Source organism: Cavia porcellus, unplaced genomic scaffold, assembly GCF_034190915.1.
Source record: "Cavia porcellus strain 051 isolate PalLab524CR breed Dunkin Hartley unplaced genomic scaffold, mCavPor4.1 scaffold_1, whole genome shotgun sequence".
In the NCBI taxonomy this organism is placed as follows: Eukaryota; Metazoa; Chordata; class Mammalia; order Rodentia; family Caviidae; genus Cavia; species Cavia porcellus.
The window spans coordinates 173107233-173128776 of record NW_026947484.1 but is presented as its reverse complement, the minus strand read 5'-3'; the positions used below and the strand labels follow the sequence as shown (position 1 = coordinate 173128776).

Sequence of the window (21544 nt, the reverse complement as noted above, 5' to 3'; positions counted from 1 at the left end):
GGGAAGATTCCAATAGGTGATTCGAATAGGGTTTTACAAGAAAGTCAAAGCTGCGGATAGCAGATGTTGTTGAAAAATACAGTAAGTGTTTAATTTTTTTTTACAAAGTCATTTATTAAGTAAATGACATTAATGTCAGTAATCCTCCTTGTTTCAACACCCTTGTCTCATTGTTCTGGCCACCTCTGAAGCAGTCCTAAAGTCTTCTTTTGCGAGTTGCATGATCACACCTGCCTTGATATCTGGAACTGATTCAGAATGTTTAACTTTCATGGTCATTTTGACTTTGGAGATGAGCCAGAGGTTGCACAGTGCCAGACCTGGTGAACAGGGTGAATACAATCCAATGTCCCTGTTTTTTTTTTTTTTTTTTTTTGTCTTTTTCCTTTTTATCGGTACCGGGGATCGAACTCATGACTGCCTGCTTACAAGGCAGGCGCTTATGCCACTGAGCTAAATCCCCAGCCCCTGTCCCTGTTTTTTTAAATTAAAAAAATTTATTTACTTTAAAGAGAACAAAACCCAACAAAACAAAATAAAACCAATCAAAACTCAGCAGCTAAAGTGGTACAGAACTTCAAAACAGGACCACAGAAAATCAATAATGGCTATCGTAATATATTTTGCTGTCTTCACCACAGTTGTCCATTCCATTAGACATAGCAAAATCAAACAAAACAACACAGAATAAAACCAATCAAAACATAACATCGAATAAAACAAAACAATAAATTGGAACAAATGAAAACAGTGAGAAAAAGACTACACATTGTTACCTTCAAAATAATTGCTTAGGTTACCAGAGGCAGGAATAAAATGAAACAGTAAAATGGAACAAAACATTGGATTTCAAAAACAAGACAGGAGGAAATCCCCCGCGGTTGACACAATGCACACTGCCTTCCTCCAAGCAGATGCCCAGACCACCAGCCCAGGCCTGCAGTCAACCAAGCAATACAAGCATTGAGCTACTGCCTTTCCCTCAGTTGCTGTCATCACATCCTGAGTCCTCCGAGTCAGCAGCAGCCGTGAGGGTGGGGGCTTGGGGGGTGGGGGGACCCTTTACCATTTTTAGCCTGCCCACTTGCTGGCTCCCAGGAAGGTGTAGTTTCTCTTCTGGCTGAGGCTCTTACCCATCAGCACGGTGGTGCTTACTTCATGGGAAGGCATACATCCTCTTCGGGCTCAGCCTCTTTCCCATCAGCATAGCAGAGCTTACTTCATGGGAAGGGGTAGTTTCTCCCACACTGTCATGGTGTCATGAGCCTGACTTTCTGTTGGACGGTATTCAGCAACAACATTCACTATATTTTTGATACATGAAGGCCCTCATGAAAAAGCGCCTTCAGAGATGCTTCATAAAGTTGCAAGAATGAGGAGACAGGAGTGTTAGAAGACAGGGAGCATTTTGAGGGGGTATTAATAGCAATACATGTTTTGCTGTAATGAATTTTTCAAATACCCACTGTATTTTTTGATCACCTCATGCATATTTACAGTTATTGGAAAGAAGAGGTCACTTACATTTATGGGAGTACATGAAGAGAGACTGGGGAGCCCAAAGAGAAAGAAATCTAGGCTATAACTGAGACACGTGGACATTAGGACTTTGATGGAAGGAATCTCTTTCTGAGCACTGTTTGTCATGTAAGCACATTCTGATTCATACTCACTCTCCAGAAACAGAAGTGGATCCAGAAAAACCAGAATGCCTTTCAAAGTTTTGTTTTAAAAGCACAGACAACTCAGCATCATAAAGTGGCCCTTGGCATGTGTCACTGGCACTTGGGGTGGAAGTGTTGATAGTTAAGCAGACCATAGTAATACTTGGCAGACGTGGGAAGAGCCTCCAGAGTTCAGATCACACAAGCTATGATCATGGAAACGTGAACCCTCACCAGCTCTGATTAACCCCACAGCCTTGGGGCACTATTTATATTTTTCCAGGAGCACTCATTTTATGAGTTTTGTTTTGTTGTATAGAAAAATGGCAACAAAAGGTGGAAGTTGTGTAAGAAGATGTGGTCACTGAAGCATTGTGCTGAATAACAAAAATTGGAAAGCAAATTACACGTTTATTCCTAGGCATAGAGACAAACAATAGTGCATTCAAACAATGAAATACATAGCATTTAAATAATGAGCTAGCGCTATATCTATTAATTCAGATAAGTTTCAAAAGTTTAATGTCATGTGAAAAGTGCAAGGCATAAAATGTTATATGAAGTATGATATTGTTTATTAAACATTTCAAAGCCACACAAAATTTTGTATTATATTTTCTTACAATAAAACAAATATAAGATTAGAAAAATGAAGGGTGTCGACAAACTTCTGGCAATGTCATACAATCTTAGGATAGCAAGTAGGGAGATGGATAGAAGGGTGAGATTTTAGCTCTCTATGGATTATTTTAAGACAAGCAGAAGGAAATATAGAAAAATATTAACAGTTATTAAATAAGTTGATGAAGTACTGAAGAAATATTATTTTCTATTTTCTTCTTAATTAAAAATAAATATAAGCATATATAAAACTTGCAATTACCAGAGCAAGAATCAAGCTTTCTTCCCCGAACTTCCCTTAAACAGATGACTAGGGGAAAATATATACAGTAAGTTCCTGCCTTACAAACATTCAAGCTGTGAACTTTCACAGCTAAGAATGGACCTTGCATTACAAACATTTACAGACATGAACACATGGAAGTAGCTGGACATTGTCACAGCTGTGCTTTTGTTGCTTACTGTACAGTGCAATAGTGTACAGTCTTTTGTGTGTGTTTGGTTTTTTATGCTTTACATTATATATTCGTATATACTTATGTCAAAAGTGTGTAAGACGCACTATGTTAACCCTAACCCTAACTTACAGCTGTTCTCCTAGAACAGAACTTGTTCCTAAGTCAGGAAGTCACCATACATGCACATACATATATACATATATATATACACATACGTATGTATAAAAGCACATATATATATACTTACACATATACACATGCATATATGCATAACTTCAAATTTAAAAAAAAGTTCTACTTTATTGGAAAACATATTGGCTTTATCATAGTTTCTTTCTGAGAGTCATAATATAATTTAAATGTGGTGGAACTTTAACCATTTTCTGGGATTTGATCATGTGACAAATCTATAGAAAACATGGACCTTCTGTGTCTCAAGTAGAACGATGATCTCAGAGTGGAGGTGGAGCAGGGAGGGCCAGAGAACATTGCTGGTTGCTGGGAACTTTTCCATGTAGGGCTGAGAAATTATAGAAAAGCCATAAGAGGAGTCCAGTCAAGGTCAGTGAGGGCCGGGAGGTGGAGTGCACATTCTGGGGAAGCCTCAAGATATGTGTTCTCCATGGGTATTCCATCCAATAGCAATCCATTGGCTTTGCTGATCTCTCTGGAACATTCCAGAGATGATTCTCAAGTGACTTCTCTATCCTCCTTTTAAAATTTCATTGAGCTGGAATACTTACAGGGAATCCCAAGATTTTGGAAAGTTCTCTTATTTGGTAAATGCTACACCGCTTCCCTTGGTACTTCCTTCTTTCTCTGCTTGTTCATACCAAACCCTTTCTGAGCACCCAGCCATACACCGAGCCACTGTCTTTGTGACTGGGAAATTCTGAGGAGGAATGAGATAGTGCAGGAACAGGAGGCATCAGTGGGTGATGGGAATTCAGGTGAAAATGACGTTCCTGAATATAGAGAAAGTCGTGTGATTTTTTCCAGGGGCAGAAAGACATTAGTCTACATTGAGCTTGTTATTTTTCATCAACTCATCCCTCACTTTTCTCTGTAAGTTTGGCGAGTATAATGAGGTGTGTGTGTTTATATGTGTGTGTGTGTGTGTGTGTGTGTGTGTGTGTTGTGTATGCTTTGGGGTTGGAGTGTGAGAGGAAGGGAAGAGGGCAGCCTGTGAGGTCAAGTTCAGTGTTCACTAAAGAGATACATGCTTTAGGTAGCCACGTTTCCAGTAAGAAAAGTGACCTGTTTCACTTACATAGAAGTGTCATTAACTCATAAAATTTCCAAGATCTGGTTAACCTTCCAGAGTAACAGAATCTAGTTTTACACTTTCTGGGTTGTCCATTTTCTTTGCTTTTACCACTTGACTTTTGGTAATTGTCTTCTTTTTTTAAAAAGACAGATTAATCTTTTAAATGATGCTCCCCTGTGTCTTTAGCAACTATTTTTCTGAGCATTGCTAGACAGATTGAAATTAGGCAACCCTCATGCTACAAAAGTCAGGTACTTTTGCTCAGAGAACAGCTAGAAATGAGAATGGGATCTTTCCAGAGTTAGGCTGTGAGAGGGTAGAATGCTTGCTTAGTTTGCATGCACTTAGGCTCCAGTTACCATCAAGAATGTGTGAGTTGATTTAATCAAGATTCTGTTGTGCTGTTCAGTTAATATACAAATCCAGACCCAGGTGTTTCCTTATCTCTAGCTTTTTTTTCTATAAATTTGCCTGTGTTCTGACCACATAGCACTTGGCTTGTGGGATTCACCACCTTTTCCAAAGTCTGATCCTCCCAAAGAATCTACTCACAGAAAGTTAAAGGCCTAGCAGGCTTACCGAGAATTTATGATGAGACCTAGGAGGACGATGCCATAATGCACTGCTCAGCTTGTGACCTAACATTTCTCCTGAGGTGTTCTTGTTTCTCCAAGCCCCTCTCATCCTTTTCTTTAAATATTTTCTAGATTGTAACAAACCTTGCTGCATTCTCAATCCTTTCTTTTCCTTGAGAAAAATGGAATTTTACTTCTTTTGGTATTTTTGCACAGCAGTGGAGGGTCTCTCTTTTCTTCCTGAAGCAAAAACCTCAGAGGCTTCCACTCTGAGCCAGAGGGTTCATTGAAGTACTTCACCAGGTAAGATGCTTCTTCAAAGCGAATGCAGCAGTGTCAAGTTTGATGACTCTGGACAAACCACACAGCAGCCTACGTCAGGATAGAAGGATGTCATTGCTCAGAAGTTCTTCTTGCTGTTTTCAAGTCATCATTGTCTATTGAGGGCTTTTTCTGGGGACTCATAAGCCCTCTGGAAAACTGATTTTCTGAGAGGAGTTTGAAGCAGGGGACAGATGTATCTCATGCAGGGAATGGCAGCTGGTCCCTGGCTAAATGACAGTGTTGCCTTGATCACTACAAATGAATAGACGGTGTGTTGAACATACACGGTCACTCTGGAAAGCATCCTGAACCTTGTCACCATATTCTGACCTGCTGCGGTGACATTCAGTCGATTGTCGCTGATACCATTTGTTGTATATCGATGTGTTATACCTTCATTTGGTTGGGAGCTTCTAGAGCTCTGCTTGGAGTCTCAGCTCACAGATATTATGAAGTGAAATGGATTTTGGAGAGGTTCACACTTAGTCCCCAATTTTTTTAGGCCTGGAGTCTGAGCTCCAGCAAGGAGAAGGAATGGGTCAGAGTGAAGCAATGAATTATTAGTTTGGCTGGGGCAATCCAACCCCTTCTGATTGCCGTATGGGGTTTTATCGCCACACTGTGGCACTTTGTTCCTTAAAAAGATACTTCATTTTTAAACCCTGATAAGTACTTTTCCAAGAGACAGAAGGAGAGTGAGTATATTATTTAATATGTTTTGTGGTTTCTGTTTTGCTCTAACGTTTTCTTGTTGTCCCAGTGTTTGGATAGATGAAGTACTGTTTGGTAGAGAGTTGTTTTCATCTTGCAGTCCAGGAGAAGCTGTTCAGTCTAAACCACTGTATAAGAAGATGGATAACACATTCTCAACAGGAAAGGTGTTTGTATCCACATACTGGAATTTATTCACTGTGACCGATATGGTGGTGTTGACCTGCAAGTAATCCAGCAAGAACTGTGAGAGATTCTGGTATATATTTTTAGTTTGTATTCCAGACTCACACACTGTTACCATGGCCTGTCTTTTGACCTTCGTGTTGACAAGAAGTTCCAACTTCAGGTCCACGGACTGATTTGAGCACTGCACAAGAAACTGCAGTTGACAAATGACGAAGTACAAGCCTGGGAACTGAATCACCAGGTTCCCATCCTGGTATCGGACTCCGTTGAGAATGCCGTCTTGGTTCCAAGAAATCTTGGTACTGTTGAGATGCTTTGACACTGGGAAGAAAAGCATGAAAAGAAGAATTATTAACCAGATTTTATCTGCAGATTGGAAAACTCCATCTTTACTCAAGATTCCCATTCAACAGCTTTATCTTTGGCAGTGTACCTGTTGCACCAGTCACCTGAGTACCTTTCGTTTACACCTTCTTGGTCTGTTTATTGAAGTCGCAGCTAGAAAACCACCTCTTTTCCTTTTCTCCAAGGCCCAAAGACAAAGGGTCAAACATATGGTACTACCTTGTTATTATTATCTTACTGTCTTATTATGCTGATTAGTCTCTTACTTGTTATACTATAAGCTCCTGAACTGTATTCTGCACAAAGTGAGCATTATCGTGTTCACTTATTACAGATGAACAGTCAGTGAACTGCTGCTATTTGGTCTGTGTTACGGAAAGTATCAGAGATAGGACAGTTAATATTGTTCAGTTAATAACCACTTATCAAGTTGCCCAGGAGAATCTCCATTAACTTTCATATTCAGATATATCTTTTTGTGGGTTATCATCTGAGATTCTGGATGCTATCTTTTTTTAAAGGGCAGCCTGGCACAGTTGCATAGGCCATCGTGCGTACAGGAGGGAGCTCTGTCATCTGTGATGCCTAGCAGAACCGCCGAGCAGACGTGTTTGTGTCAGAAGGCTTGTCTCTGAGTCCTAACAAATGAAATTTAGCACTACTTATTAAGGATGCCTTCAGAACTGGGAACCTTGGCACGTTTGTTTTAATCGCTTTTATACTTTCCCTTTAAAGCTCATGGACATTCACTTGAAAGGTAAGAACTAATCTAACTGCAAAGTTGAATTTTTAAAATGAGCAGAATGGCTGTTCAGAGAATCTTGGCCACCTCCTCCGTACCTCATCCTTTGGCCATGTAAGTGCCTCTTGTGGCTTCACTTATGAGGACCACTTACGTGAAGCACACTGTAATGTGCAAAAAGCACACTGCAATGTGAACTGTGTCAACATGTTCATTAAGCTGTCATTCTGGGGACAAGGCAGTTTTGTGGTTCCCTTGTGGATAGTTTCATGGAGATTAACAGCCTTCTTCCCTTGCTTTGGGCTGTGCACTTGGTTAAGGCTGGTATGTAGGAGTAGGAAAGGTGGTGGAGGTGCAGAAGAGGCAGGGTGGTGGGGAGAGCAGTTAGAAGGGAGAAAGGGGCTGAAGAAAGAGCAGCCTTGTAGCTTGGGACTGTAACACTTGCCCCTGCCTTGCAAGTATGCAAGGTCAAGTTATAAAAGAATATTCAACTATACAGAAGAAGACATTTGCAGGTTCCCTCCAGTCCTGGGCTCTCAATGGATCTTCTGGCTTAAAAGTGACTGAAAGGGCACAGAAAGGAGTTCTCATGTCCTTGAGTTGGTTACTGACCTCTGAGATAGGCACTTGACTTCTTGAATGGAGCCTTTTCCAGGATACACAAGAGGTCATCTGAGCAGTTTCCTAGAAACAAAGAGATCAAACATAGTTCTCAGGGTTAACCAGTTCAAGGTCAAGAAAGCTGGTGGAAATGTAAGTTTCTGGAAATGTAAATCTGATTCCAGAGGTCAAGTTTCCTCTTTAAGGCCATTTTGTTAGGTAACAAAGACAAAAGCCTCTTTGCACTCAGCTTTAAGAGACAAAAGATGACAATATCTCACAAGAAGCCTACTATCTGGAGCTTTTTTGGGAGGGTCAAGGAGAGCATTCAAGAAATAAACATATTTTTAGTATCTTCACCAGGGATGATAGCTGAGTTTTTTCTTATTATAGTAACTATTCTGTATGTGAAGAACCGAATGATACATTTTCTGTGATGACTTGTGAACTCAGTGTATAGTATTTGGAACAAATCTCTCCTTTGCTTTGAGACTTGGCTTCCCTATCTATAAAACTGGGTGGTCTCCAACCTGACCATTGTTAGATTGAGGTCATCTAACATTGTTAGATGAGGTCACTAGAGATGACCATTCAGTCCACCCAGCAGAGACACAGCAGCCACAGGCTCTCATACCTGGGTAGCCACACCCTCGTGCATTTGCTCTCTGAGTAACATGTTTGGGCTCACAACCTCCCACATGACTCTGCCCAGGCTGGAGAAAGTTCCTCTTGGTCCTCACAGTTCTGTGGGGATTCGGAGCAGGTGACAGTTGAGTGAAGAGTTCCCTCTGCTGTCTGAGTGAGCTTATTGCTGCATGCATCCCCAACAGAAGGAAGGGCAGTCTTAATCCTTATCTTCCTTGACTCACACAGAGCGTTTACCGCCACAGCCTGCCCACAGGCACGGGGTGAGTAGAAGCAGAATCACACAGTTCAGTCTCCTCGTGGACTGCGACTACTCTTCCAGAATCCTCGCGGCCCAGCCTCCCATTTTGAGCAGAGAACATCAGTCAGAAGGAACTGCAGAGAGGCAGGGGTGCCTGGCTCTTTTTGCCTGGCATCCCTTTCTGCTTTTTTTTATATGATCAGGTCTGAGCTCCTCTTCACAGTATCCACGACCCTTGTGCGTCCTGACCCCTGCCAGACTCTGCAGACCCCTTTTACTCTCAGTCCTAACAGTGGTAATCTTCACCAGCAGCACAGCAGTGACAGTAATGTTAATAATTACTAATAGGTGTTGCACAATGTCTATATCTAGGCACTTGGTTCACATACTATGTGCAGCATTTCACTTGGTTTTCACAGTTACCCTTGTATACTATTTCTGTCTTATATACAAGGAAGCCACGGCTTTAAAACAGCCCGTGACTTGATCGCATTCACATAGCTAGTTGTTGATAGGGTGGAGATGCAAATTCAGGCTGTGACTGTAATGACTGAGTGAATTGCTGATTATGGTGCCAGCATTTGGGGGTTTGAGGTGCCCGGAACACACTCTGTTGATTTGTCACTCCGCTTAGACAACTTCTCCTGTTCCCTCTACATGAAACCCCCACATTCCTCAAGCCCATTGCCATTTGAAACACAGCCTAGCAGTCATCCCAGGATACCTCCTCTGCCCTTCCTTGATTGCCCTTCCATGAGGCCATGAGCTCACAGGGTAGAGACTGTTGTCCACACAGCCCCAGCTAGAGGGTGCACTATGTATGTCTGCTCACAGATCAGCTGTCCGTCCCTTTTATTCCCCTCCGTGGAGTCCAGCTTTGTACTCAGAGCATGAGTGAGGTGAACAGGAATGTTTGACTGGGCTTCCCCCAGGCCTCCTTCCCCCCAGGCTACAGGCCAGGTTAATGGCAGGATGAGGAAAATCAGGCTCCGGCCATTGGCTGAAGGCCACCGGCACTGTGTCACTTGCATGGTACCTGCATCAAGTGAGAGGCTACCAGCAAGCAGAAACACAAGCCTGGGCTTGTCTCTTACACACAGCTTCTTGTGTTGTTTTTCCTCTTTGATCTTCACATGTTCAGAGGGGTAACCTCAGCTGTAATTCTGAGAAACCCAAGGATGGAAAAAAAACCCTTATTTTGAAGTATTTGCGTTTCCTGAAGTCAAATGGCATGGCATATGTTAGTTTTGCTTAACGAATGTTATGGGGAGTTTCAAATTAAAGGAAAAACAAAGGCAGCTCCTTTTAAGAACGATAATGCCAGCAGAGCATGGTGGCACATGCCTGTAATCTCAGCATTTTGAAAGGCTGAGGCAGGAGGATTGCAAGTTTGAGCAGTTTAGGGAGACCTTGTCTCAAAATGAAAACAAAAATCTTTTTTAAAGAACTGGTTGGGTATATATGCAGCTCAGGACAATAGCCTTGGGTTTACTCCTCAGTGCCTCAGTATGGAGAGAAGGAAAGAAAGAGAGAAAAGAGATGGTGGGAGGAGGAAGAAAGGAAGAAAGAAAGAGAGCATAGAACAATGGAACAAGTGGCATTCAGGTAGGGGACACAAGAAGAGCTGTTAAGGGAATTGGGCTGTTGGGAGAAGTGGAGAAGACTCAGAGAAGGGCAGTCTCCGTCTTTTAGTATGTGACAGGCGTGCCAGTGGGGACAGTGTGGCCTCATTGTCAAGGCCCGGGTGGGAGCCTGAGTCCCTGAGTGGGAGCAGAAGAAAATCAGTCCCCAGCTAAAAGCTAGCACTGCTTGCATCCCATTTCTCAGGTAAGGCCATGTTAACATCTACAATGAGAACTCCCAAGTCACACATAAGTCACAGAGCTGGAAGTGCAAGTGTTCGTCTCGTCAGTGCTGTTCAAAGGTAGGATGTGCTGCTTTGGGGGCTGTGAGACTCGTCAAGAGCTTGATAACACTGAGGATCACCAGCCATGTAGTTCGAGGTTCCTCACTGCCTGGGTGTCCATGACGTGCCCTTCCCTTTTGGTATGAAGTAAAGGAGGAGTCGTTGGTAGAGGACCTATCTAATAGCTGGTACTATGAGCAGCTGGAATTTGCAATGTCCCTAGAGTTTTGAGGACCAGGTGCATAGAGACCAAAACACATCCTACTTCTCTTGTTGTCCAGCTCAGTGGGGTGTCTGGTGGGCTCAATCTGAGAAACAGAACGTGAAAGTGTGAAAAATACGAGCCATGTGCAGATAGTGGCTGAGTTGGCCTGAGAGTCAGAATCCTGGAATTTCCCCTTTATGGCCTTTAGTTTCCCTATCCACATGGAGATTGGGGTGGCCTGATAACACAGAGGCCCTTTCTAGCTCGTTCTAGAAGGTGAAACGGACTCAGTTCTCTACTGTTGGGACTGATGAGGTGGACATAGAGAGGGGCAGGCCAGGCCCAGTTCTGACTCTTCTGTGGACATATTGCTCTACCACAGGTAGGAGACTGTTCCGATTCTTCAGATACTCACAGTGATAGAACAGAACCTTCTAGCTCTGGGGACAGTGTAAGTTATGAGTAGGCTGGTTATGCTGCATGGTTGTTAGAAGTTTCCTGAGACAATCTCTGGTCCGGGTGTGGGAACACATAACCACCTGCCTCCAAGAAGACTGATTCTAAGTCATCCAGCAAATTAGTAATAGAGGCATTCTGTCTTCTGAGTAATTGGAGCACTCTGAATTTCTCTGAGGTCAAAGCCTTCAGGTGCACAGCGATTATATACTGTAGTTTTGTCTCCAAGCTCTGGCCTTTTCTAGAAGGATCATGGACTTCTCTTTGATGCTGTTTAGAAGACAGGAAAGGAAGGTATGCCAATAAAATCCTACTGATGAGAGAGATAGGGGGGAAAAGACATAGTGAGAAGTAGCTGAAAGAATCCTGGTCTAGAAGCTCAGGATTATGGTAACCTTAAAACCAAACCCTAACTTGAGATTCCATAATGTTTGGTCGAAAGGAACATCACATGCTGTGTTAAGCTTTATGACTCAGAAGACTGAACCCAGAGAGAAGCTGTTGCTAGGTCCCATAGTGAGTAAGTGGCAGAGCTGGGCGCAGAGCACAGGGTTGCAGATTCCTAGTCCAGGGATTTATTTCTGTCTTTCAGTTTTTCCATGGAGCAGGGAGGGTTAAGTACAAGAAGTGGGTTCAGAGTCACAGCAGACACTGGAGCTGAGATCTGTCAAAACAGCTGGAGGTGCTGAGAAAACAAGCACTAATGAGCCCTCCTGGTTCTGGCTTGTGGGAAGATGCCAGTAGATGACTGCAGGCATCTGTGAGGAAAGCTGCCAAATCACAAGTCAGGACAATCAACTCACCATAAAGATGCATCAGTACTTAGGGCAGCTCGGCTGTGGCATAAGAAACTGCAGGGGTCATTCCAGCTAGAAGACAGGTGGTCTGAGTGTCAGCTCTACAGTATCTTCCCCGCAAAGACAAGGAAGACTCAAAGCATGGCAAAATGATCACGTGGGTTCAAGATGAGACTTTTAGCACTGCACCTGTCACTTCTTACCATACCACTGATGGGCGGGTAGCAATAATCAACAAGATGTGCCATTTGAGACTATGGGTGCCAAGCAGCCAGTACCCCACATAGCTAGAGACTCTGCAAATGGGAGTTTCTTTCTCCTTTAGGTTTCTTTTCATCACTGTTTCAATGGCTCAGCTTTAGCAATAGCAAAATGCACTGGCTAATGAAATGCTCATTATGATGAAATGCCTGACTTTATCTGATGGATTGGAGTCTCAGTAATGCGCCTGAGTGTTTGAGCCCAGCCAATGCTTTTAGGAAAGCATTCAGAATCCTCCTTTCATCTGTTGAAAATGTTTTAATCCTTTTAAGAAAAAGAGGCATTATTTTAATGACTCTGCCTTTTAGATCCAACTTTCTTGGAGAATATACAAGAGAGTTCCAACAGTGACATCTAGAGGAATCATTGTTATTAGTAGAACTTGGGATCTATGTGAATCTTTATTCTATCATTTCAAAGGGCTGGCAGCTGGATTAATGGATACCCCCAGATCAACTACTGATGAGGAAGTGAACTGAGTCATTGGTTAAACAAAGGAGAACACTATGACCCTAGATTTACAACAGCATTTGGAAACTGTCCATTCTAATATGGTTTGTGTGAAGCACATGGAAAATGACTCATAAATATAAACTCAGATTAAGTTGAAATTCATTTAAATCTCCTGTAGACTTTTCGAGGTTTGGAAAACTTTTCAGTCCTATTGTAGTATATAGGTTAAAGTTATCTGACTTTATGGATGTTTCTTTGATATACCTTTACACTAAAAGTGGTTGAATTGACATGATTGGGAGTGTTTAAGAAGAAACTTTGAAGTATTTAAAAGGGAGAGTGAGTCTGAAGCTATATAGTAAAACTACAAATATTTTTAACAACTTGGCAAACTCCCTTTTGCAACACAGAAGTATGTCAGCCCGCTGTAAGAACAATAATAATCCCTACATCAAGGACTGGCATGAGGATTACATGAAATAATGCATAACAGTGAGCTGGTGTCTACCAGTAATGGTTGGGTAGTTCAGGGTCTGTGCTGCTTGGATTGTAGCAATTCAAGCCAACACATGCTGTGACCAGAAACCCTGAAAGAAATATACAGTGAGTCCAGTTTGAAGAATATGCCTGCTTTGCATCCCTCGCTCCCTTCCCCAAAGTCTCTGAATTGTATAGAACTCTGAGATTTCTCTTGGACTCAGACTTGCATTTATACATAGTAAATTCATGTGTAAATTTTCAAATATGCCTCAGTGATCTATTTGTTTCCTTTGCAGCTTCCTTTTCCACTCCTCTTTTACCCAAAATCTTCTCTTTTACCCTTCCTTTCCTTTTGGGTGTATGGATTAGGCTTCAGAACTCTGAATGATCTCCTGGGGACCCAATTGACTTTATTCTGAGGGGCTCATTTCCTAGCTATCTCCTGCAGAGCGAATTCTGATTTCTGTTAATGCTTTCATGAGAAAAGACAGCGAGTTTTAAGAGCAGGGAGAGTGTGTTTAGTGTGAAGGAAGCAGCAGATAGTGGCCTGTTACTGTCTGGAAATCAATTTACTCCCTGAGAGGGAGCATTCCCTGTTGTGCAAAAGGAAAAAAAGAAGAAAAAGAAAATAAAAATTTGAGATTTAATAAAATTGGTGAATTAGGCATTCTAGATGCAGATCTGTGCATCTTGTAGAAGAGAGATCTGCTTGCTGGTACTTAGTCTCTCTAGGGGAAGCTGCTAGGAAGAAGAGGAGTGATGTGGCTCTTTCCCCTTATCTTTTGTTTGCCTTCATGGTGGTGCCCTTGGAAGGGCTGCTACCACCTGGATTTAGCCAGAGAGCATCAAGAATACCACAGAGCATCAAGAGGAAGAGCCAGTCTCTTAGTCCAGTTTACTGGACTATATAAGCTGTCCACTTTCAATGGGCAGCTTGTATTGATTTTCTGAGGTGGTTCTTTGGAGAGCCACTTGGTCATTTTAATGCCCATATTTTCTTTTTAATGGGGGAGGAGCTAGAGAGTGCACTCCCAAATCATGTAAAAATTGTAAATGTTAGAAGAGTAAGGTTGTTAAAGAATTCAAAAGATACTGGTTTAATTCATGGAGAATTATATGCAAAGCGACATCCATCCTGAGATTAGTCCTCTGGTTCATTGTCTTCCCTAACAGTTTAGAAACAGGAATCCCAAGACTCAAGAGGAAGAGTGAGTTGCTTAAAGTTTCGGGACTGGACTGTAGGTGGACAGAATTCCAGCTCGGTTCTTGCACTTGATTCCCCATCTTCAGCTGTGCAAGGGTTGCAGCTACCTTGAAAGGATCTTCAGCACCCTCCCGTGGTCTATCTGTGTTCCCATTTCCTTAGAGCCTCCAGGAAACTGTCTGTTAGAGGCCACATAACATTTGCTTGAAAGAACTCTCTTCCAACTGACACCTAACCCTCCCCCAAACCCACATGTGAAGATACCTTGGCCCTTTCTGCCTCAGAGCAAGACAACAGGCTGCTTCAGAGACATGGAGACAGAGAGTTGGAGGCTGGCCTGGAAGAGAGGTGACAGCGTGGGCAGAATGTCTACACTTGGAGAACAGTAGGGGTCATTGGAAGGAAGTCATTCATAGTCTAATCCTTGGTTACACAAAAGGGCTTCAAGGCAGATAAGACAGAGATTTGCGCTCTGCCTCCTTCTTGACTGGCTGTGAAACTTCAGACAAGTCAGTAAACTGCTCTGTGTTCTGGTCTTCTTACAGATAATGCAAGACTCAGGATAATCCTTGGGCTTGATGTGAGGCTGGATGAGCACATCACAAAGTACTCAGTTTTTGGTACATTCTCGGGACCTATTAATGCAATTATGCTTACTCTGCCAGTGCCTCATATATATGAAGTGGTTGAAGAGGGGCATACAAGGAAGCTGTCTTAAAAACTACCTATAGAATTTATCTAGTGCAGGTCAAAACTACTGGCTGGTGAGATCCTATGTTATGAAAAGAAATACTGGGAGGTTTGATGATGAGACTAAAGGCACAAAATCATTCTACAAAATAAAGCTAGCAAAATTTAAATTTCTGCAGATTTTTTAAAGAGATGTATTGAGGTGATTGGAAACAGGGAGAAGGATTTAAATACAGGTAGGAAGGTAAATGAGTTTTCTCATGTGGCAGAGGACTGAGACCCAAGGAAAACTGTCCTTTCAGAAACTAGCAGTGGTTGGAATAGCTGAGGCCTTCCTTACAGGAACAGAGAGATCTCAGATTTAATTCTGCATCACTTTTTGCTGGACTTCTCTGTAGTGTAACATGCTGTCCTAGCAGCTGGCTGCATATCCTAAATCCTTCTCTAGATGTTTCTGGATACAAATGTGAGGTCTTGTTGAAATTCAGGGTGTTCAGGGAAAAGGTGGCTATGTTCTTTGATTTGGACAAGAAAGTCATATACCATGTGCCTGCTTCTAAAGCTACCATGAGGAGCTTCTAAATCTAACAGGAGCATAGAACTAGAATAAGTGCGGAAGAGATGCATGAGCCATGTTGTCCTTACTCGACTCTCCTTGGTTTCAGGCTATCCGTGGTGTGAGGTAGGGTCAATTTATTTGGATATGAACCAGTAGCATGAAACCTGTATCAAGGATATGGGCTCTACCAGGTGGCAGATGTTCTGTGAGGATGACCCCAAGGTGACTTCATGCAGAAGCACTGTGAACTTTCTCTTCTAAGTAAGAGTAAGACTCAGAGGAGAAGGGGGTGGAGAAAAGTTTTCATCCCAACTCTGGTTCTAATCTGCAGTTCCAGCCGTTTCCCCAGAAATGTCCTCAAATCTTGAGCCCAGGGACTGAGTGTGAGACGGCAGTTGGCTAGACACATTTAGGACCAGGAACTAGAGGCTGTGTTAGGCCTTGTTATTAAAATAGATATAGTTTTCTGTGGTTTCCCTGCAGCTAAGTGTATCCTGTGTTCAGTTACTTTCACATGTGTGCAGGGCTCTGCATCCCAGGCTCAGGCTGATGTTCGTTTCCTGCTGACAGAGGATGATTTCCAGCAGCAGCTGCAACAGATGGTTCCCTGGAAGGTTCTGCTCTTGTGCTCTCCAGTGACAGCCTCTTGCTGCTTCTGGAGCCTTCTCCAAATAGTTTCTAGAAGATGTATCTCCTGCCTGGAACATTTGCAATGGCTTTTTCTCCAAAAGGAAAAACTTGCTGCTTGCGCTGGGTTTACAAACTGCTTGTTGTGGAATGGGACTGGGGTTTCAGATTCCCTCAGCACTGTTGTTATCTTCTTCCATCTTTACATATCAGACAAAATTATGATCGCAGAAAGCATCAACTCTAGACAGACTCTTCCAGTTTGTTTAGTACATTACAGTTGAGTTACAGGCGAAATTCAGAGAAGAAAAGACTTGCCCAAGAAACCAGTTCTATAGCCCAGTTCTTGCCCTAAGGTAGTCTTCCTTCCACCTCACCCCACAGTGTCCATAGTTTGCTGAGCAAAGGAAACTGTAGAATTGTATTAGAAGCAGGAGAAGGACTGGGTCACACACAGCAGAACACTGGCATCTCACAGCCTGAGCACACCAAACATGGGCCATTGGGAGGAGCCCTGGATGCTCATTCTTGCTCTGTCACGGACTGCTTGTGAGATCTCAGACTAAGCATCCTGATTCCTTGAGCTCAATTTCTTCTCTGAAATGAGAATACTAAGAGAATAATAATCCTTACATTGTTTGCATTCCAGGTTGGGGCTGAAGTGTGAATGTTCTGCAATAAAATTTCATAGCCCTCTTGGGGAGTGTTATTAGCATTTTCAAATGTCTGATTGCAGAAGCAGTGAATTGTAAACTGAGGCTAGTTTGAGTTGATGTTCTTCTCTTCCTACCTATGGGCGAGGGAAGATGGGATCTGGTAAGTGGTTTAATCCACAGTGTCCAATTCTGGATATTTTATGAACCAAAGAACTTTTCTTCAAAATGGAAATTCAAGAACGAATGTGGGCGGGCAGGCAGCTTTTTATTTTTCTTGTTATGATCATTAATATAAAGCTAATAAATGGACAGAAAGCAGATTAATGTGGCTCCCATTCGCATCAACTTCTTACTGTAAGAGGATATTTCACCGAAGAGCACAGGAAGGACATATTCTCAGAGGCAGAAGGCTCTGATGGTAAAGGCAACTGACCATATGAACAAGGCCTAATATGCCTTTTCCTCAATTCTATTGTGAGCTGATGAAAGCTGTGATTGAGGTACTCCACAGGAAAGGACCTGAGATTCAGAATGGCTAAGGGCCTATTGTCTAATCAAAGCAAACAATGACCTTGACATCACGACCCTATTCAAGATTGCTTCTTTTTCTTTAGGCAAATGAGAGGTCCAATCTTACTGACACAGTCCAGGTGGACGTGATGGGGAAGGATGGCAGTAAAGGATGGGGGAATTGTATTTACATGGTGCATTTTGTTTTTTTGTGAGGCACTACAGGAATGTGTGTCACAGCTGAATGCCGGCCTCTGACTCCAAAACCTGTCCTGTTTGTACTACAGAGATTAGCAAACTGATCCACAAGTCAAAGCCAGCTCACCACACCTCATTCTGTAAATGAATGAAGTTTTAGGGGAAAGCAGCCATGTCTGCTCATCCGTGTGTAGTCTGGTCGCTTTATCACTGTGACAGCAGAGGTGGCTAAATGCAGCACAGACATCAAGGCTCACAAAGTCTAAAATATTTACTCTCTGGAACTGTAAGCAAGAAGTTTGCTCATTTTGAATTTTACTTTGTTCTTGTTTTACAGTAATGTGATTGACTACATAGGCATTATGGGAAACGAGGCCACATGTTAATTAATTTAGACCAACATTGAGACATTGTTTACATTTTATGGTATTTTAACTGCTTTCAAAGATCCAGAATGCTTGCTGATGGGGTTCTTGACCCAACTTTCTAAGTCTCTGGTTGACGCACAGAAGGAAACACATGATCAAGAGTATCCTAAAGGAAATTCCAAGTATGATGAAGTTTGTGTGGGATGTGCCAGATCTTGGTTCCTGGGATGTTCCAGTGTCCCTACCCTGGTATTGGTGACAGCCTCCTGCCCTCTCTTTTTCTTCTTCACTCTGTGCTCTCTGGTTGTTCAGCTGTGCTTGCTGAGTAGGTTCTAAAGATTGTAGGACTGAGATGGGGTATAATGCTACAATGTTACTCAGCGGAAAAGAATGGTTTAGAGATGCAGACCTCTGGGCTTAGTCCTGTACCACCTTGGGCAAGACACCTCACTTTCCCTCTCTGAGTTTTACTTTTCCTCCTTTAATGATAAAAGTATTAATCAAATGATCTTCACCTATTCACCTCCCACATTAACTGGCCTTTCCTTGTCACATTTCTGGGGCTAGTAGAGACAAGATGGAGTTGATAATTTCAGTAATTGGAAAGATGAGGAGTAAGTCTCCCTTTATAAGTCCTCAAGTTCATTTTGTCCTTGGCTTTTACCAGTTATTTAATGATTTTTGCTATCTGGTTGCTATGCCAAACCATTTATAGACAGGATCTGATTGGCTTCTCTGGCATGTTAATGAGGTGCATACTATTATTTAAGAGCTCAGGGGTTGAGGCTCCTAGGTGGAAAGTCAAGAAAAGACTAATACACACATGTGCCCAGTTTAGGGCTTCGAGTTCTCAATACAATACTGCTTTGCACTTCCATCAGTGTCCACACTGAGGGCCTTGGCCAGAGGGAGAGGGCCCATTAGGGGGAATGTAAGGAAGGGTGGGAGGTTTGGGGGATGGGAGTGTTGATCAGGGACTTCCTGGGTGAATCAGGATGCAGCAGCTCTGTCTCAAGCAGATTCCTCCTGTCCCTCACCCCCTTCCTGTTGGGCACAGTCACCGTGATTAGTAACGGGTCCCACACCTTTGACATCTCAAGGATGATTTAGTGCACATTTATTCCTAATTCCAAGTTCTTACCTCCTTTACGGGGGGAGTTGTCAGGTGTTCTGGGAATGGAGTCCTGGAAGAAAAGAAAGAAAGCAGCGAGATGAGGATGACACTCAGTACAAAACAAAACAAAACAAAACAAAACAAAACAAAACAAAATAAAACAAAACTCATCTCTTTTCATTTATATTTGGGGTACAATTTAGGATTTACCCTCTATCTGGCTCTTCATATTTAAAAATTAATTTACTGACATAGTTTACAATAGGCTTCCTACTCATTGTTTGGCAACCTATCAGAAACACAAAACAAGGGTTAGTATCTACATTTCATGGGCAAGAGGCAAAGAGCTGAGCCAGATAAAATAACTTGTCCAGAGCTACCGAAGGAATTTATGGGGTTCAGAGGCCATAGCTGGAACAGTTACTTCCCAGTTGATGGCTTGTCCAGATGTGGACATCCTCCAGATGTGTTAATTTCCTCCCCTTTAGTCAACATAAGAACAATCAATGAATTGTACAAATGCATGTGGGCTTTTTTCCATGTTTAATTAATCTGCAAAAGTATGTTGTAAACATATCTGGAAGGTACATTTCTAGCTCTCCTGTGGTTGGAAATTCTGAATTAACTGAGTGTTTATATGCCAAGAATTGTGAAGGTATCACACATAAACTGAATTATTGCCCTTCATGGATTTAATACAAATTTATGTCTAAATACAACACATAAATATTTACAAATATATAACATAAATAAATGTAAATTTATATTTTTTATAGATTCACATTATTCCATAATGAACATAAACACTATAAATTTTTATAGAAATGAGTAAGAGGCTGAGTGGAACACATTGTTGAAGGAGGAAGTCTTGTCTGGAGGACTGGAGAGGATTAAAGGAGACTCTGGGCAAGTAGCCTACAGAATTGAAGGGACCCAGATCTCCTTCCCTGATAAATTCCTCTGAGACTAACTGGCCTGCCTTCCTCCTCCTCTTTCCTTCTGTGTCAGCATGGAGTCACCCTAAAATGTCTTACCAGGAAGGAATGAAGTATCTTATTCACCTTTTGGCCTGCACAAATTGGAATCTCATGTAATGCTTTGAATCAATATATTAATATCAAACATGTAGAGAGGGTGTATGCACAGAGAAACACACTTCCCAATCTCTACCAAAGGTCAGTGGAAGGTAAAGCCTGGGCACCATGCTGACCTGGAAATGGGGAAGTCAGTCTAAACATTTTAGCCTCCATTTCTTATGGGACTACGGCTCCATTTGGTCTGGAAAGTCCTTTCTCCTCTGCTGAACCAGTCTATATTTTATAGCCTTAGTTGAAAGTTCTTAACCTAGCTTAACAGTGCTTTACCTCTGCGGTCATTTAACTACGCGTGCTGTGTGTAGGAAAACCTGACATCACAAAATTCCCCTTTGTGTTGCTTCTGTGAACAACAATCAGCATTTCAAAATTTAATAAGCAAATAAACATGCCAAGCATTACTATGAATTAGTGGGATGCGCAATTGCACAAAGAAAAACATTTACATTTCAAGGTGGTGCTAAAATTGTAGACTCCATCAGCAGCCCAGGGCCTATCCAGAAACAGAAGACAAAATAGCCGGACTGGCAGAGCCACCCCAGCAGAGGACATACGGGAATCACTCATTCAACACACAGTGGACAAGCACTGTTCTGTGGTAGGTGCCGCAGAAAGGCAGCTACCAATGGAGTCATTAAAGAAGTCACTTAAAGAAGACAAATGTAAAGTTAGAATGGCAAGTTGCACCGAGAGCTGTGAAAGAAAAGAATCAGAGTGCTTTAAAACAGTGCTTCTCAGGCTTTACTATGGACGTAAATCACTGGGGTCTTATTTAAACACCGATTCTGATTCAGCAGGATTGGCTAGAGCTTGGGATTCTGTATTTCTGAGCACCTCCTAGCTGTTGCCAATACCCCAGTCCAGAGAGCACAGCTGGTGCTGGCTGTTCATGGTAATACTGGGGAGAAAGACCTCATCCGTATGCGGGCCAGGGACAGCCTAGCTTTTCCCTCTCTTGAGTGCCTCCTGGCTTCTACACATCAGACAAGGTGATGTTAAACCCAAAACATCTCAGTATGGCGGAGAATCCTGTTGCTTAAATTTTCACCCAGCGCTCAGGAATGTGTCTGTTTTCATTTTGAGAAGCACAAGATCTTTACAGTTCCTTCTGGCTACCAACAGTAGACAGGATTAAGTCCAACAAGCTAATTTTACAGGAGGAGGAAACCAATACACTCACAAGTTAGAGAAACTGGACTAAAATTCTCCAGTGCACTTTTCTTCATCACAGTACATGCTGCCTTCAGAAATCAAGAGTGGAAAAGCATATTTCTTTCTGCTTTCCCCTTCGCCATGCAGTCCTTGCACTTGAGAGTGGAGAAACAGTGTCTCAAGACCTAGCTATTAAAATTTACTGAAGGCTGTTTGTGACCCAGGAGCAGACGAGTGCTGTCTGTCAATTCTTCTCTGGCATGATATCCTTGGTTTTTGAATTCTGCCCCAAATTTCACCTGGGCATTTGGGCCCTGGCTGGGAAAGAATGAACCATTTTGCTTTGTGGCTTTGAGTATCATGGTACACAGTTTTGACTCTCCGAAGTCTATTTATCCTCAGTTCCATTAAGTAGCACAGAAAGTTCCATCT

General features: G+C 42.4%; 1 protein-coding gene across 2 annotated transcripts in view; it reads right to left on the bottom strand.

Annotated features, from left to right (window-relative positions):
- Positions 1-353: 353 nt before the first annotated feature.
- Tnfsf8 (TNF superfamily member 8) overlaps positions 354-21544 on the bottom strand; it is a 28752-nt gene continuing 7561 nt past the window's right edge. Inside the window, exons 2-5 of one of the 2 annotated variants that reach the window (XR_010051238.1) lie at positions 18894-18936; positions 7509-7580; positions 4590-6130; positions 354-3708 (exon numbers count right to left, since the gene is read on the bottom strand). Coding sequence is in view for 1 of the 2 variants with exons in the window: in XM_003479143.4 (XP_003479191.1) it covers positions 5736-6130; positions 7509-7580; positions 18894-18936 (510 nt within the window). In the remaining variant the exon portion in view is untranslated. Of the gene's footprint in view, positions 6131-7508; positions 7581-18893; positions 18937-21544 lie in introns of both variants that reach the window. The other variant, XM_003479143.4, reaches the window with a different exon arrangement.